The sequence below is a fragment of the Gossypium hirsutum genome, chromosome A05 (genome assembly GCF_007990345.1).
Source record: "Gossypium hirsutum isolate 1008001.06 chromosome A05, Gossypium_hirsutum_v2.1, whole genome shotgun sequence".
Taxonomy (NCBI): domain Eukaryota; kingdom Viridiplantae; phylum Streptophyta; class Magnoliopsida; order Malvales; family Malvaceae; genus Gossypium; species Gossypium hirsutum.
The window spans coordinates 38,564,250-38,581,293 of record NC_053428.1 but is presented as its reverse complement, the minus strand read 5'-3'; the positions used below and the strand labels follow the sequence as shown (position 1 = coordinate 38,581,293).

At 28.6% G+C, this 17,044-nt stretch overlaps 2 protein-coding genes across 4 annotated transcripts; one reads left to right on the top strand and one right to left on the bottom strand.

Moving 5' to 3' along the window:
- Positions 1–3,221: 3,221 nt before the first annotated feature.
- On the bottom strand, positions 3,222–5,643 carry LOC107957364 (lysM domain receptor-like kinase 3). 2 transcript variants are annotated; one of them, XM_016892882.2, is made up of 3 exons: positions 5,061–5,594; positions 4,160–4,763; positions 3,238–3,535 (listed from the first exon to the last, which is right to left on the bottom strand). In XM_016892882.2, exons 1-3 carry the CDS (start codon positions 5,425–5,427, stop codon positions 3,382–3,384), a joined length of 1,125 nt encoding a protein of 374 aa, XP_016748371.1. In that variant the 5' UTR covers positions 5,428–5,594; the 3' UTR covers positions 3,238–3,381. The 2 variants fall into 2 exon arrangements, with proteins under 2 accessions (XP_016748370.1, XP_016748371.1); XM_016892881.2 differs by having other exon boundaries at positions 3,222–3,535; positions 4,160–5,643.
- Positions 5,644–10,947: 5,304 nt separating this feature from the next.
- Positions 10,948–14,239, top strand: LOC107957363 (serine/threonine-protein kinase PCRK1). Of its 2 annotated transcripts, none has more exons than XM_016892879.2 (5): positions 10,948–11,273; positions 11,818–12,232; positions 12,506–12,766; positions 12,855–12,977; positions 13,514–14,239. In XM_016892879.2, the coding sequence occupies exons 2-5, from the start codon at positions 11,843–11,845 to the stop codon at positions 14,018–14,020; spliced, it is 1,281 nt and encodes a 426-aa protein (XP_016748368.1). In that variant the 5' UTR covers positions 10,948–11,273; positions 11,818–11,842; the 3' UTR covers positions 14,021–14,239. The 2 variants fall into 2 exon arrangements, with proteins under 2 accessions (XP_016748368.1, XP_016748369.1); XM_016892880.2 differs by having other exon boundaries at positions 11,262–11,405.
- Positions 14,240–17,044: the final 2,805 nt, after the last annotated feature.

Sequence of the window (17,044 nt, the reverse complement as noted above, 5' to 3'; positions counted from 1 at the left end):
TTGGTTACAATGCTTTTGACATTAAAAATTAATTTTCCAAAAGAGAGAAACTTTCCTTCCATGATATATTATTATATATTATGTTACCAATTTAAAAATTTACTAATATTTACAAGAATTAAATCTTAAAATTACGTATGAATTTTAATTTATTGTGAAATATAGTATATATAAACTTTGAATCTATGTAATTATATACATGCAATTTATGCTTATTTAATTTTCAAAAAATTTTAGCAACAGGATCAATATAGCATATTGAATCAAAACCCATATATAAGTTTGAGTTTTATCTCTATTTATAGCTTTATGTGTTTACTTTGTCATTATATCATATTTAATTGACAAATAATTTAAATACTAGGGGCTTGCATTGTTATTAAGTCATTTGTTGAAGCTGAATCCCGAATTTAAAACCTACTCTCTCCCCTTACTAAAAAAATTTAAATTTATTTTAATTTAAATCAAATAATTAAAATAATTGAATTAATTAAATAAACATTAGGAGAACTACTTGATTTTTAGTTCGATTGATATCATTTTTTATGCAAGACCTACAATTCAAATGATATCCTCTACTTTAAAAATTAAAGAAATAAAATAATTTTTGCACACTACTTATAAAAGTAAATCACTTATACACATGTCACTAACAAGAAATTCTTGCAGTTGGAAGAAAATGTGATCATGACTTTTGAGCGCTTAGGGTTCAATAAATGTTGAATCCTTCAACCACAATTCATCTGATCTGATAATGAGGTGAGCTATTTGCTCAGTCCTAAGACCCTAAAAAAAAGTAAAAAAGGTTTAGACAAAATATAGGTTTGTAAAATAGGCTCAAACAAAAAATAATGCTTGTTTACTAAACAGGCCAAGCCTCAAGTAGGATCTTTTTGCCTAAGCCCGACTTAGCCTGAATCAATTATTTTATTAATGTTGTTTTATTGTCATTTCACTATTATACTACTATTATTTTATTGTTATTATTTAGATATTGTATAACTTGTTATAAAATAAAAAGATAGAGAATAAAGAGCAAAGAAAATGAGAGAGCAAAAGAGAGAGCGAATTTTATTGATCAACAGAATATTTGCAAAGTTTCTCCAAAGTCTCTATTTATAGACATAAGAAGTATAAATAAAATAGAGATCTATTTCTAATGACTATTAAAATTTAAAATATATCAAAACTTATCTTAATTTTGATGAACATCCACTTAATAAGATATTCATAACATAATCATTGTTTTATTGTTAACTTGCGGCTATTTTAGAGCATTTGCTTGCTAAATTGTAATTATTTTAGTGTTATCTAAGAATCAAAACTTTTTTAATGTATTTTTAATTTATTAAAAAATATTTATTTTAATATTTTTAATATATTTGATGTATTATATTTTAAAATTTTATTTTTATATAAAAATAATAATCTAAAACAAATTTAATACAAATGGGTTAAATTTATCTCGAGTTTAATATTTTTAATCTAAATTAAGCTTAAATTGTTCATCCCCACCTAAAAAAGGTACTTAAAATTTTTCATTCAACCCGGCGTAACCTTACCCATTGTTAGTTCTAAATCCACCCCACCAACCTTCAATTCATGCAACTAATCTATAGTCAGGAAACTCTGTCATTTCAAGTCTTAAGCAATATGATAGATGTCAATGACAAGAAGTGGCCATTTACCTTATTTCTTATTTGTAGACATGTCAAATCTTACAATCTAACTTGGACTTTCTTGGACTTTTATTTTCTTTCCGTGATGGTAGGATGAACGCAATCCGGTACTTCATGTAGTATGATAACTAAACTAAGGGTGGGTTTGGGGCGGCGGTGCGGTGCGGGGCGTTTAATTTATTTTTTATCTCACGCTACAATATCGTTACATTATCTAATTTTACCACCACCTCTATTTTTACACTAATCGTAAATAAACGCACTGTCTATCCAAACTCAATGTCTGTACTTAAACCTATATGTCCTTGGCTCCATCTAAATACATGTAAAAATATCTGTCCTGAGCTAGACTTGCTGCACTAACAAAGTTGATTTTTCAACAAGTCAACTTAGACTTCTAAAGATGATTCTTTTCATTTACTACAAAACATGGATTGCTCTTATTAAGGGTGAGTGTTCGATTAAATCGAATGAAAAAATTTTAAATTAATCGAGTTGACAAATTCTATTTTATTATCCTAATTTGATTTAAAATTTTTCTCAAATCGAGTCCAGTGAGATAGAATTTGAATCGAATAGAATATATTTGTTCAAGTTCAAGTTAAATTAAAAAAAATTAGATCATTATAATTAGCGTCACCCACCGTAATCAAATTTGTTATTAACTTTCATCCCCTTATAATTTATTTATTAATCTTTTATATACGGGTTAGCTTCTTTGCTTACTTAGTTACTTCAATTATCTTCTGATTTTTGTCACTATGTATTTTGAAATTAAAAAATATATTAAATGTAAAAAAATGTGATTTTTTAATAAAATTTATTTTAAAGATAAAATATTAAATTAATGCCAACATAAAATTTTAACACGAATATTTTATGACATCATCAATCATTCAATTTTAACAAAAATTTATAATGATTCAATATGATTAAACAATTCAATAATATAAATAGTACAAAATGTGAAATTTAATTTAATAATATAAATAGTAGATATAAATAAAATTATTTCTATTTACTTTTAGGAGTTTTTTTAGATGATTTAATTTTTGATCTGGAGGTAAAGGGTGAGGAATAAAAGTTTAGGAAGAAAATAAAAAATTTTGGAGGTTGGGGGAGTAAAATTTTAGGGGAAAGTAAATGGGGGAGTAAAATTTTGGAGGAGAAATATTCAAAAAAAATGGAGGATGGGGGATGAGTTTGGGGTAGAAGAGGGTGGGATGAGAGGAGAGTAGAAGTGTAAAAGTTTTGGGTGGAAAATAAAGAGGTTTGAGATAAAAATATAAAATATTATAATTTGATATTCGGTTTATTTAAATTATTTGAGTTATTCGAATTTAAAAATTAAACTCGATTTAAACTCGAAATTCAAAAAAAAAATCGAGTTAACTCTAACAACCTGATTAATTCGAATAACTCGAAATTCAATTTTTTTCGAGTTAAATTGAATTTTACTATCCCCTAATTGTCATGTGTTTATGTTATTCAAATTTAAGGTAAATGTTGAATAAGATATGCATCCAATATACTTAAACTTTTGAAGGTTTTTTTTTTCGTTTATTTAAAGGATCATTAAATATATTCAAACATGTTCAATAGAAAAATGAAGATTCTGGGTGTAGAGTAATGTCTGAAAGGGGACAGTGATGGCAGGAGCCAGACAATAGTATTTTTCGCCGTATATAAGGTCTGAAAGCAGTCAAGCATTAATGAGAGAACGTCTTATACCAGCCAACTGAAATTCAGAAAACTCTTCGAATAGATTAATGACAACATTGACAATGGCATGTTGAGTTGAACCAAAAAGAAAAGGACAATGGCTTGGTGATGTTACATCAATTCCTAAGAACCGTCTGCACTCCATTAATTTCGGGACAAGACAATGAGACAAACAGTGAGTCTTTAGTATGAAGTTTCATTGAAGATCACAAGCTGAGAAAGATCTTAAATACCAAAGAGTTTCGAATATAATACATCAAATTCCAAACAACTATCCCTGTATAAAAATAATCAACTCGGATGTGAATTTTGAAACAAAATCAACAATGAATATAATTTGAAACAATTATATACCAAAATCTCTGCCAAAAACAGCTCCAACTTTAAACTTCTGTATCAATATTCACAACATATACAAATACCTATTGTTGAAAGGAATCAAGAACTGTAAAGGGGAAAAAAATAACTTCAAGAACTCCCTTTACTGACCAAATGGAAAAACCCCAAAAAATTTGCTCATCAAATAACCAAAAGCAGCTATCAATTATGCCTGATTTCCACATAATCCTGCCCATCATTTTTTTAAAAGCAATCATATCCAACATATATTCGAATACCCCATTCATATCCGACTATATATTCGAACATGAGTATAAAACGGAGATATGTTCCCCCAAGTATACTCCACATATAAGGAAAATTTCGAAAAAGAATAGTTCATATCCGTATCTAACACTCAAATCAGGTATAATATTTACCTTGGAGCTATTGAGACAGATATATCAGTAGGCAAACCAATATTATCAGCCCAATTCTTAGAGTCCAAATACAACTTTGAAACTTGCCCTGCAACTTTGTCCATATCAGGCCTTTTCTTTGGATCTTCCTCGACACATTCCAATGCCACCAACACCATCTTCTCAGCTACATCCACAGGAAAAGAGTCCTTCAACCTCCTATCTATCCAAGTCCTCACCCCTGCAATGCCACCGGCTGCAGCCTCCCTAGCAGTGTCTATAACACTCACTCTTTGGTACCCTCCACTTTCTTCATCAACCAAGAACTTCAAAGCTTCCTTTCCACTCAACAGCTCCAGAATCACAACCCCAAATGCATAAACATCACATTTCTGAGTCACTAAACCAGTGAATTGAAGCTCAGGTGCCATGTAACCCCTTGTTCCTTCAATTTTCATAACTTTACTCTTTGATCTTCCTAGAGTTTTTGATGATTCCTCATCTTTTGTCACTTCCCCACATAATTCAGCAGTGCCAAAATGGCAAATTTTAGCCATTAATGAACCTTCAGCTACTATGATACTTGTGATCTTTATATGGTTGTGAGTGAAGCTAGTTTCAAGACCTGAACAATGGTGAATATAATCCAATCCAGAAGCAATATCAGCAGCAATTTGCATACGAGAAATCCAAGAAGAAAGTACAGTAAAACTTGGGTTCTTGGGGTTTCTCAAACAATCCCTAAGGTTAACTCCATGTACATATTCATAGACAAGATAAACATAATTCCCTGATAAGGAAACACCCAAAAGCTTGATCAAGCTACTATGGTGGCTCCTACAAATCACTGATAACTTGTGAACCAAGTCAGCTAACTCAATCGGACGTCTCATTTTCCTTTGGAAAATGACAACTTGTTTACCTTGAAGGTTACAAAGCCATGAAGACGAAGCCGAAGAAGATGAAAACCAGTTCGACCGGAAGTTATTGGTGGCCGAGCATATGTCTGAGAAATCATAGATATGGGGATTTTCAGGGAGAGAATCTCTGATAGATGAGAGATTTTTGGAGGCTTGGGTTGAAAATGAGTTGTAATATGAAGAATTCTTATCGAAGTAGCCCGAAGAAAGGACTGAATTGTTGGATATGGAAGTGGAGGAAGATGGTTGAGACAAAGAAGATGAAGATTTCGAGGTTTTGGGTTTTTGAGATGAAGGTGAAAAAGATGGTCCTTTTGAATTTGATGATCTTGGTCGGATTACATCTGTGCTTTTTTTAGATCTGCACATCAGGAAGCAAAAACACAAAAAAAAAAAATTATTGTTTTTCAAAGGGAAAGTTTGGGTTTTTACATAAGAACTTTAGTGGGTTATAACTTATAAGGTGCGAATTGGTTGTTTGCGGTGGTTGTGACCGTGGCGCTGACGGCGGTGGTTAGGATAAAAAAGGGAAAGCAATCTGTGTTTTTGTTTAAAATGATTTGTTGGGTTTGCAGTGTTGTCTTTATCAAATGAGGTACGGTTTCACGATTGAAAGTGTTGTTATTTGAAATTAGTGTTAGATTTGTCAGAAGACACGTGGATTTTTGTAGATTAAAACTTTTGAGGCTTTTTTATAAAACTAATCTAAAATAATTAATTAATTTCTTAAATAACTTATTTTTTAATTAAATTCGTAGATGATTAAAATCTACAGTAAAAGTTAGTAGAGCCAAATAGTTTGACATCAACAACCTACAACGACAGTAATTAGAATAAAAATTAATTTTTTAATAGAGTCATGTAAAATGACATCATATGTATAAATAATAAGAAAATATTACAATTTTTGAAAAAATAGAGGGACTTTAAAAAAAATTCCTTTTTTTGGTGGAGCTAAATAAATTGGCGCCAACAATAGCCAAATAAATTGACGCCATCAGTTTTCAAATTACCCACCCCTTTTTGGTTTTTTCCTTTTAGAATTTTAAATATATTAAGAAAGTTTTTTTTCCTTACTTATTAAAAAATATATTAAAATTTTAAAATTGGTTGTACTTAAAAAAATTTATTATGTCCAAAATTTTAATATATTTTAATATATTAAGTATATTAAAATTTTAAAATTGGTTATAATCAACATTTTTTTAACATATTTAAATTTTTAATATATTTATTTTTTAAATTTTTTAAAATTTTAAATATATTAAGAAATTTTTTTTGTCTTCACCTATTAAAAATATATATTAAGTATATTAAAATTTTAAAATTAATTATACTTAACATTTTTTAATATATTTAAAATTTTTAAAAACATAAAAAAATCACATTTGAAACTGGTGGCGCCAACTTATTTAGTTCCACCAAAAAATAATTTTTTTTTAAAGTCTCCCTATTTTTTTAGAAATTATAATATTTTCCTGATATTTATACAGGTGACGTCATTCTATATGGCTTGACCAAAAAATAATTTTTTTATCTTAATTGCTAACGTGGTATGTTGGTGGCGCCAAACTCTTTGACTCTACCAACTTTCACTGTAAATTTTAAATTATTTACGTGTTTAATAAAAAAATTCATTTATGTAATTAATTAATTTTTTTGGTTAATTTTATAAAAAAAGCCAACTTTTAAAGTTGGAACCATCCAAAAAAGAATTTCAATTTGATTTTATCTTATTGCAAATTTTCTTCATAACCAGAAAACAAAACAAAATTTGGTTTTGCCGCATTTATTAAATTTATTTTTAAACAAATCTACTCATGGATAAAATAAAATTCAAATTTAGTTGTAGTATTTATATTTTTATAATTTTTTTAAATAAAATTTCATTATAACTATATGTAAAATCACGAATAATAAATCTCTCAAAATTTACAACAACAATAAAAGAACAGTTATAACAATAATCAAACCATTATCATTACAAATTAGGATCAAAGTAAAAGAGTATCGATATTCTATTAATAATAACTAAATTATTGAGCAACGAATCGAGTTTCAGTTCGATTGGTATTGGTATTGTTGTCAATATAGGAAGACGTGGGTTCGAGTCTACTAAAGCGTATTATTCTCTCGTTTATGAGTTGAGGGAGAGCTATAGGTAATTTTAGACATTGTATAAAATAAAACAGATATGATTAAAACTTGTAATTAGATTGTTTAAAAAAAAACTAAACTATTGAGCCATATTGAAAATAAGGTATATACCTAAGTCTAAATTATAATAAATTTGAATATTACGGTAAAAAAATTCCTCCTAATTTTAATATTGAGCAAATTGATTTTAAAAAAGTGAAAAAATTTGGTTCCCGTTAATTTTAAAAGTGAACAATTAAAGATAATTAATAATAAATTTACCTATTTTTGTCAATTTATCCTATTTTTTATAGATATGATAAAAAATTTAACATTTAACGTTTATAATCTGTTATTTTGGTCTTGATTCAAAACAATTCAATAAATTTAGCCTTCAATGGATATAAAAAAATTACAGTTAGAACTAAATTGATAAAATGTGTAAATATTTAGGGTTAAATTTGTTAAATTTTTTAGAATCGGGACAAATTTGACAAAACGTATAAACATTAAAGGTTATTATACCAATCGAAAGTAGGATAAATTGATGAAAGAAATGAACACTATGATTAATTATTTTTAGTTGCTCAAATTCAAAATTGAGAGAAACTAAATTGTTCTTCTTTTTTCTTTTTTTTTTCTTTTAAGAGGGACAAAATTACTTAATATCAAAATTGAAAGAGATAGAAGAGACCTTTTTACCAAACAACACTTATCCATAGCGAGATTTAAACCCAAATTAAATATGAAAAGTTTTTACACAACTATGAGACTTGAATTTAGGATCTCAATATTTTCAAATATTAACATTATCGTTAAGCCAATGCCTCCTTCATACGTAATTATTAAATTTAAACAAAATTATTTTTTATTATACAGTAATTCACATCCATAGGTTGACATTAAATTATAATTTTTTCATTTTCCAAAAAATCAATGCATTAATACTAGAGCCTAGAGGCTTTCATGAGTTGGATTTGGGTTAACCTTATATATAATTGCATAAGTTTAGCTCGTCTTAGAATATGAATTTCAAATATTGCATAATTTCATTTTCAACTCACTCATATTAATTTTTCTAAACATATTATTTTAAATCTAATATCTAATAATTTTTTTTCCTTTTTTAAAATTTTTAAAACAAAGATAATTTATATGTGTTTTTTTAATATTTATATTATAGTATTATATATTATTATATATTAGATGTTAATAAATGATGGGCATATTCACCATACGATTGTAGCTTAATCCGAATTGCTACATTTAATCAACAAATAAGTATGAAATTGTGTTGGGTTTAATACAACAATACAAGGTAACTTGCAATAATTCGAATCAACATATCATGTTTTATATTAACAGTTTTGTCGGTCCATTATAAAAATATCATTTTACTCTAATACATGAGTATATATAATTTTTTGGGTTAATATAATATTTTAGAGTTGAGTTTAATTTTAATGTTTAATTTGATATTTACATCAAACAATCAATAAATATTTGACAAGTATAATATATTAAAAAAATAAATATTTAATTGGGAAAAAGAAAATACTGAAGTACTAATTCAAAAGGATTATGAAATGGAAAATTTAAGAAAATATAGATGATTTTTTAAAATTAATAAATGGTTAAGATATTATTATAGTGTATATATTTATTCACTGTATCTAAGACAATTTTTTTGTGTCTAAAGCATAATTGACAGGTTGCTGCATAAACTATCTTGTCCAATCTTTATTTATTTATTTATTTATTTTTGAAGGTGTTGAATCTTTATTTCTTTTATTTTAAATATTCACGTCGCATAATTGGATATGAAATAAAAAAATATATAAGGGTAAATTATATTTAATGGTGTATATAATTGTAATTTTAATCCTTAATATTTAAAAATTATGTTAATTTAGTTTTGGTTCTAAAAGAATTAACCATTAACATTTACATACTATGTAATTTGGTCTTTTTTTATAATTTTTTTGTGACATTGAAGGTTAATTTTAAAAGAATGAGAAATGATGAAATTTAGAATCTTGAATTTTGAAGTGTTTCTTTTTTTTATATATATATTCAATTAAATTTAGATTATAAATTTATTTTTTTAGCTTTTTAGGTGAAAAGATCACAAAAAAGAGAGCAAAATTGTAAAAAAAAACACACACACACAATGTGTAAATGTTAAGGGTTGGAATTTCCAAAATTAAGACTAAATTTACACGATGTATAAATGTTGAGGGTTAAAGTTGCTATTATGCTAATTTTAAAATCTATTTGGTGACAAAAAAGATAAAATTAAATAATTGAATGATTAATTTATAACTTTTCATAGTTGAGTGGACAAAAAAATTTACTAATAGTTGAGTGACTACTATACAATATTATCTTAACTTATGAATAAAAAATTAAATTAAAAGCAGAAATAAGTTCATTATTATCTAAATTAAAATTAAATTATATTTAATAGAAACTAAATTGAACCATACGAATTCCAATCAATTTTTTATTTTATCATTCTTTTTCAACCCTATTATTTATTTATGTTGCCAGCAGAGCTTCACCACATTACATTCTTTATAACGTAAAAGTACCAGGGAAACCCCTGTACTTAGGGGTGGATTACATTTTGATCCTTTTATTGAAAAATAATTAAATTAGCCCTTATATATTTCTAAATATGCCAATTAGCCCTCCATAAATTTTTATCTATTAAATGATGACATGTCACGTTAATTTAAATGATTAATTGTTAATTTGGTCCTTTAACTATCACTAAAATATCATTTTAATTTTTTTAAAAATTCTATTAACAGTAATTCTAAAAAGTAAATTTTATTTTTACAAATCTGGGCAAAAATATTTAAAATAAAAAGGTACATTTTAAAAATAATTAAATCTTGAAAAAAAGTAAAATATTTCAATTTACAAATCTGGAATATTAACAAAAAAAAAACAACAACAACAACATCGTATTGCTTCATCTTCCTCATTGTTCAACTAGTATTTGGGTTTTTTAATATTCATTGTTAATCTTTTCACATTCTTTCACCTTTCTGATTTGAATTTTGTGAGTATGTCAAGAAGAAGATTGAGGTGTTTTGAAATTTATTTTCTGATTTTAAAAATATTAAAAAATACTTTTAGATTTTAATTATTTTATTTTTAAAAAAATTTAATGACTTTAAATTATTTTTTATTTTTAAAAAATTATATTACCACGTGTGAACATGTCATTGGGCTAGAATTTAATAACAAATAAATAGAAGATTACACAAAAATAAAAAATATTAATTGACACATGTCAACTATTGATTGGTCCACCACTACCACATCATCAAATAAATTTTAATGATTTAGCTTTTTTTTTCAATTTTTTAGAATTATTGTTAAGAAAAAAAATCAAAATGATATTTTAGCTATAGTTCAAAGAACAAATTAGTAATTAACCATTTAAATTAAAGTGTCAAATCATCAATTAATAGAAAAAAAAAGTTAATGAAAGAGTTAATTTGCATGTTTTGAAATGTATAAGATTAATTTTCTCATTTTTTCACTAAAAGGATCAAAATGCAATCCACTCCTAAATACAAGGGCTTTTCCTATTACTTTTTCCTCCTATATAACAATTATTTCATGCTATAAATGACTGAATTATATTAATTAAAAACTTCCAAAAGCAATAAAAAATGGCTAGAATGTGATGATGGACATGGATATGAGAAAACAATCATATTAATTATGGAAATTCAAAACAATCATAAAAGTTGTAAACAATGATCCATTGACTTTCCTCATATTAAAATGATTGAACAAAACAGCTTATGCTTACACAACAATAGATTTCATAAATTTTGACTTATGGTTTGTCTTTTTGGCTTTTCACTATGAATTTATGGTGTAAATAAAGTAATAAACAATTTAAAGCCAATGGCCTTTAAGCTATATTAATGCCTTAATGGCTTCCAGCCTTCCACCTTCTAAATAACTACTTTCCTTTCTTTTTGAAGTCCTACACAGAATAATGCTATAATCTGATTTGGTTTTTATTATAGCTCTTCTTTTTGGAGGGTTCTTAGTTGGTGAGCTACAATTCCTTTTCAATTTACCTTTTTGGCATTCTTGATATTTCTTTAATTTCATAACCTGTAAAATATAGCATTTTGTTATTGATTTTATTTTTTTGGCTGTTTGAAGCAGAACATTAGTAAAAGGTTTGTTTGTTTCCCTTCTGACAAAAATGGTTTAGATTGTTCTTTGATCTTTCAAAGTTCAACATGTTGAATTTCATAGTAGCAGATGTAAGAGCTTACATCTTTTTTCTTCAAGATTTACTTGTTCTAGAAAATGGGTTTTGACTGTTACGTGTAAAAGATGAATTCTTTTTTGATTTAGGCCATGGTGGTTGAATTTTGCTGGAAACATCAAAATGCAGACAAAGAACATTGGATTTTTGCTATCATATTTGACTTTTAAGCTTTACTGTCGTTTGAGTTCATCGTGATGTTTTGTCTCATGTTCTGAATATTTCCTGGAAATTGTAATTTTGCATTGATTACTTTATGTGCTTCACCAAGAAGTTCATCTGATCTGAAATAAATTTTGGTTGATCCTGTTAAAATGCAGTGAAGCTGTTTGATTCTTTGCGGCAATGAAGTGCTTTCATTTCAATAGTAAAGTGAAAAATGATGAACCAAGAACTACGAAGTCCATTTCAATTCAGTCCACCTCTCCTGTTTCCATGTCAACAGATAACGATGTGAGAAGATCTGGGTCTGAATCAAATTCCCAGAATGTCTCGGATTTTAGCTCAGGTTCATCCACAGCCAAGAACTCGTTTGCTGTTATGTCTCAAAGACGAAGTAATCTGAGAGAGTTCACATTCTTGGAGTTGAAGACTGCAACAAAGAACTTCAGCCGATCCCTGATGATTGGTGAAGGTGGATTTGGTGCTGTTTATAGGGGTCTAATCCGAAGTTCTGAAGATTCCCACAAGAAAATTGATATTGCTGTTAAACAGCTCAGTAGAAGCGGGTTTCAGGTCAGCTTTCTGCATTTTTTTAAAATCGTTGGTACAAAAATGACTTCTGAAACTTCACAATTTGATTTCTTTTAACCTAGTACTCTATATTTCTCTAGCTGCTCATATTGCTTGAAGTATGTTCTGATATGAATATGAGGATATGATCCTCCAAAAACTTCCGAATACACTAAAAAACTTGGTAAAAATTGAACATATAAATCTCGGGCACATATCAATATCCGAAATCTCACACCTGAGCCTGAGTATATTGTTTCGACTTATTGTTTATAGGGACACAAAGAATGGGTGACAGAAGTAAATGTTTTAGGGGTAGTTGAACACCAAAATCTGGTGAAATTAGTGGGTTACTGTGCTGAGGATGATGAAAGAGGAATACAGAGACTACTGATATATGAATATATGCCCAACAGAAGTGTGCAGGATCATTTGTCAGCTCGGTTTCAAACAACTCTTTCTTGGGCAACCAGGTTGAAAATTGCCCGAGATGCTGCCCGAGGCTTAGCTTTCCTCCATGAAGGAATGGATTTTCAGGTACTTTTAGGGTAATATGATGTAAATTGATTTCTTTACACATTATATGTATGTATAAGAAGTGTATTTTAAGATATGATTGCAATAGATTATCTTCAGAGATTTCAAGTCTTCAAATATACTGTTGGATGAACAATGGAATGCTAAGCTTTCAGACTTTGGGTTGGCCAGATTAGGGCCTTCAGATGGATTAAGCCACGTCTCAACTGCGGTAGGTTTAAAGTAGCTATAAATTATTTTAAATAATATTTTGTTGTTTTAGATTGCTATATTGTAGATATGACTATAAGGATATGATCCTCTAAATACGTGAAAGAGGCTGAAAAAAAGTTGTTACAGATGATATTTGTTGAGGGGAAGTTAGCTCTTTCGGGAGAAGTCTTTGAAGTGTTGTCCGCTAGGTAGCAGACTGAATCACCCACAAGCAAAGGTGTTGTCCCACGAGGAGGGTTTTTATCCCCAACCTTTGTGGAGAGTTGTGTATGGTTCATGGAGAGGGGCACCTCGACTCTACGTGAGTGTACAACCACCTAATAAGTGCTCTCTACAGAGGCTGGGGACAAAAACCCTCCTCAGGGGACAATTCCTTCAGTTGTTGGGGGTCAGGTCGGCTACCTAGTGGACGACACTTCGAAGACTTCTCTCGAAAGAGCTGATCCACCCTAAGCAATCTTTTGTTAGTATGTATGGTTGTTACAATGCTTTAAATGCCATGGAATGTATAAATTTGTGTTCTATTATGAGCAGGTTGTAGGAACCATCGGATATGCAGCACCTGAATACATTCAAACAGGACGCCTTACAATCAAAAGTGATGTTTGGAGCTATGGAGTTTTCCTCTATGAACTCATAACCGGTAGGCGTCCGTTGGATCGGAACCGTCCCAAAGGTGAGGAAAAGCTCTTGGAATGGGTGCGACCACACATCTCCAATATAAAAAAGTTCAGGTTGATCATTGACCCTAGGCTTGATGGCAAGTATTCGCTCAAGTCGGCTCATAAACTTGCAGCAGTGGCCAATAAATGCTTGACACGCCAAGCTAAATTGCGACCCAAAATGAGTGAAGTTCTGGAAATGGTGGATGGGATTGTTGAATCAGCTGAAATGGTGAGCCCCCAACCGGATTTAAAGAGTTCAAATCTAAACACCAATTTTGAATTGTCGAAAACAGAGAGCTTAAGAAGAAGGCTGTTGGATCTAATAGCTGGGGATAAAGGGTGTTTGATGTGGCCAAAGATTGTGACAACTTGTTAAGACTTAAGAAGTCGTTGTTTCAATTTCGTTGAAACCTGTAAATTACTGTCTTGGTAAAAACCATTGTAAAGGTTTTCTTGAGATAAGTTAATCGGGTTCGGGACAGTGTTGGCTACGGTTGTGTTGTGATCCAAAGGTGGGTAGACACATTGCATCCAACATTTATTGGTTATTCATTTTTTTAATGTATTTGAGGATCATTATAGGGTTGTATGTCTATTTTCATGCTTGTATGTTTCTAGGATATAGGTTTTTCCTCTACATAAATGTGGATGCAATGATCCCTCGGCATGCTATTTACCATAAGTAGAACATCATCATCACCTCTTAAAAGCCTAATAGTTCCCGGTATTCGGTGGATCAGGAAAATGTAACTTGTCACATATTTCAAACGCTAATATGTTACTAAGCAATATCATTCCTATAAGTTATCCGGTATTCATCCTCACTCGGGTTGGACACGTGACATTCCCAAAAGGCATCAGGTAGATGTTTGAAGACGGTTTTCCACCTCTTACTAACTGAGCCGTTCTTAACTGTTCAATCTCTTAAATTAACCACATGTTGTGAGATTACTTGTTGATAGAGGGAACATCCCCTTTTATTAGGCTTATTGCTTATCATGGTTTGGCTACTTGTTTATCAATGTGAACACTTTACTTACCTGAATATAACAACTTGTACTCCTTCAAATGAAACAATAGAATGTGTCCCACTATGCACATTCACTCCATGATGATAACTACTTTGTCACATCACCACTACCAAATAAGAGGTACCTCTTATAAATACTATCCAAGACGATAAGAAAAAAAAAATCTTCTTCCTCACTAGCAACCTTGTGTCCTTATTATTAGCATTCATCCTTCTTATTAGACTCCACAACAATCTTGTTCCTTTTTTTTTGTATTTCTTTAACTCTCTACTTATTTGGTGAATCGACCTCTTTTACACAATCATATTTTCTTTCTTTAACTATTTCTTTATTGAGACTTGCGTCAACATCTATCATGATGAATTACAATAGTAAAAATCATCCAACATTTTATCTTCAAATAAAGTGTCTTAATTAAAGAAGTGATATTCAAATATTATTTAATATTAATATTATATCAAAATTTTTAATTTAAACCCTACGCCGACAAGTGATAACAAGGCATGCAAGATTTCATAAGAAAAATACATTTCACATGGCAAAAACCATAATGACAAATATGGAACATGCATGATCCACGTAATAGTTTTGTATCGACTAAGCAGATAGCAACCATGTCATGCTACTGTTTTTCACTATAATCATATGTTTTACATAATAATAATCATAGACCAATGTGTATTTTTATATTATTTTTACAACTCAAATAAAATCTTCATATCAAACAAATCATATCCGTAGTTTCACATGTTTATTCAAATATCATATATATTTATATTATGCACATGAACAAATATATATAAAAAAATCCCTAAAAGATCCAAAATCAAAATGGATTTACAAACTACAAAAATAAAAAATAAAAAATTATAATCCAATATATTACAAACCAAATGTTTATTCAAATATCAGATACAGAACCATGTTTTAGTTAGACAATTGTAAATGAAATTTTAAAAAAAATCAAAATAGACAAATATACCTACAAATTCAACATCATTTCACAAAACAAAATAATATCATTTTAAACTTGTTGATACTTAGGACCAAAATTCTGATCCAAGAGCTGAGAAACGGAGCATCCATCTCCTTGGGAACTCCATTTCTACACAATCCATCAATCACATATGTCAATAAATAAACAGAAATTTCAAGGGATTTTGGAAAATGCACTCTTTTAGAGTTCCCATTTCTCTGTTCCTTGCGAGCTTTCTTTAATAAGCCATGCTTCAAAAAAAAAAAAAAAAGCTGTATTCTCTCTACCAGACATCTCCATTATATCTCTAGCTTTCTTTATATCTCTATAATATAATTATAATTAAAATGATCAAATTCGAGGTTGGACCTTATATAATAAGATTTACAAACATCTTAAGAAGATGCATGGTTTTCTTCATGATTGTTGGATTAAAGTTATCTCCCTTAAATTTCCATATCTGTTGATTCAAAATATCAACAAAACTCAAATTCAAAAAAGATCTTAAAATTTATCATGTAAATATGAAAGCCTTTGTTGAACCAATCGAAAGTAAAAAAAAAAAAAAAAACAAGATTCAACAGATTTACCCTTAAAGCAACACTCAGATTCTTCAATAAACCATAAAACTAAACGTAATCAACACAATTTAACACTTCCTAAACTCTGTATACAAATGAACCTTTATATTCCTCATTAAAAAAAAAGTTAAGGTTAATGAGGTTAAGACTTTTTAATTCAATGAACTAATTGAAAAAGAAATGGTAAATGAATATATAAATATTTTAACAAATAAATAAACATAAAAAATTAATAAGACACAATAATCAATTTAAACAAATAATATATTAAAGGGTTTATATTATTTTTTGCTCTGAATTTGACAATTAGTTCCACTTTGATACTTATAATTTTTTTATCCATTTTGACACCTGATTTGACAACTAAATTCATTTGGTTGAAAAATATAAAAATTTGATGATATGACATTATGAGATTGTGACACATCATCACTTGATAATTAAAAAAATATATATATATAAATTTTTTAGTGATGACTTAGTGTAATTTTAGAGTGTCACATACAATGTTCTAATTACTAAACCATGATTGAATCGATTTAGCCAATGAATCCAATCATGTTCCAAAACCACTAGTCACAGTATCAAATATTGATGGAATTTAAATGTAGGGACCAAAATGGATCTAGTTGTCAAATTCAAATACCCAAAATAAAAAAAAATATAAATACCTAAGTGGACCTAATTATCCAATTCAAGAACCAAAAAATATATTATCTCTATAATAAATATAATATAATTATGTGATAAAACAAGTGGAAAATATGTGTCATATTTATCGTGCCACATCAAATACATGCTACCCATTGACA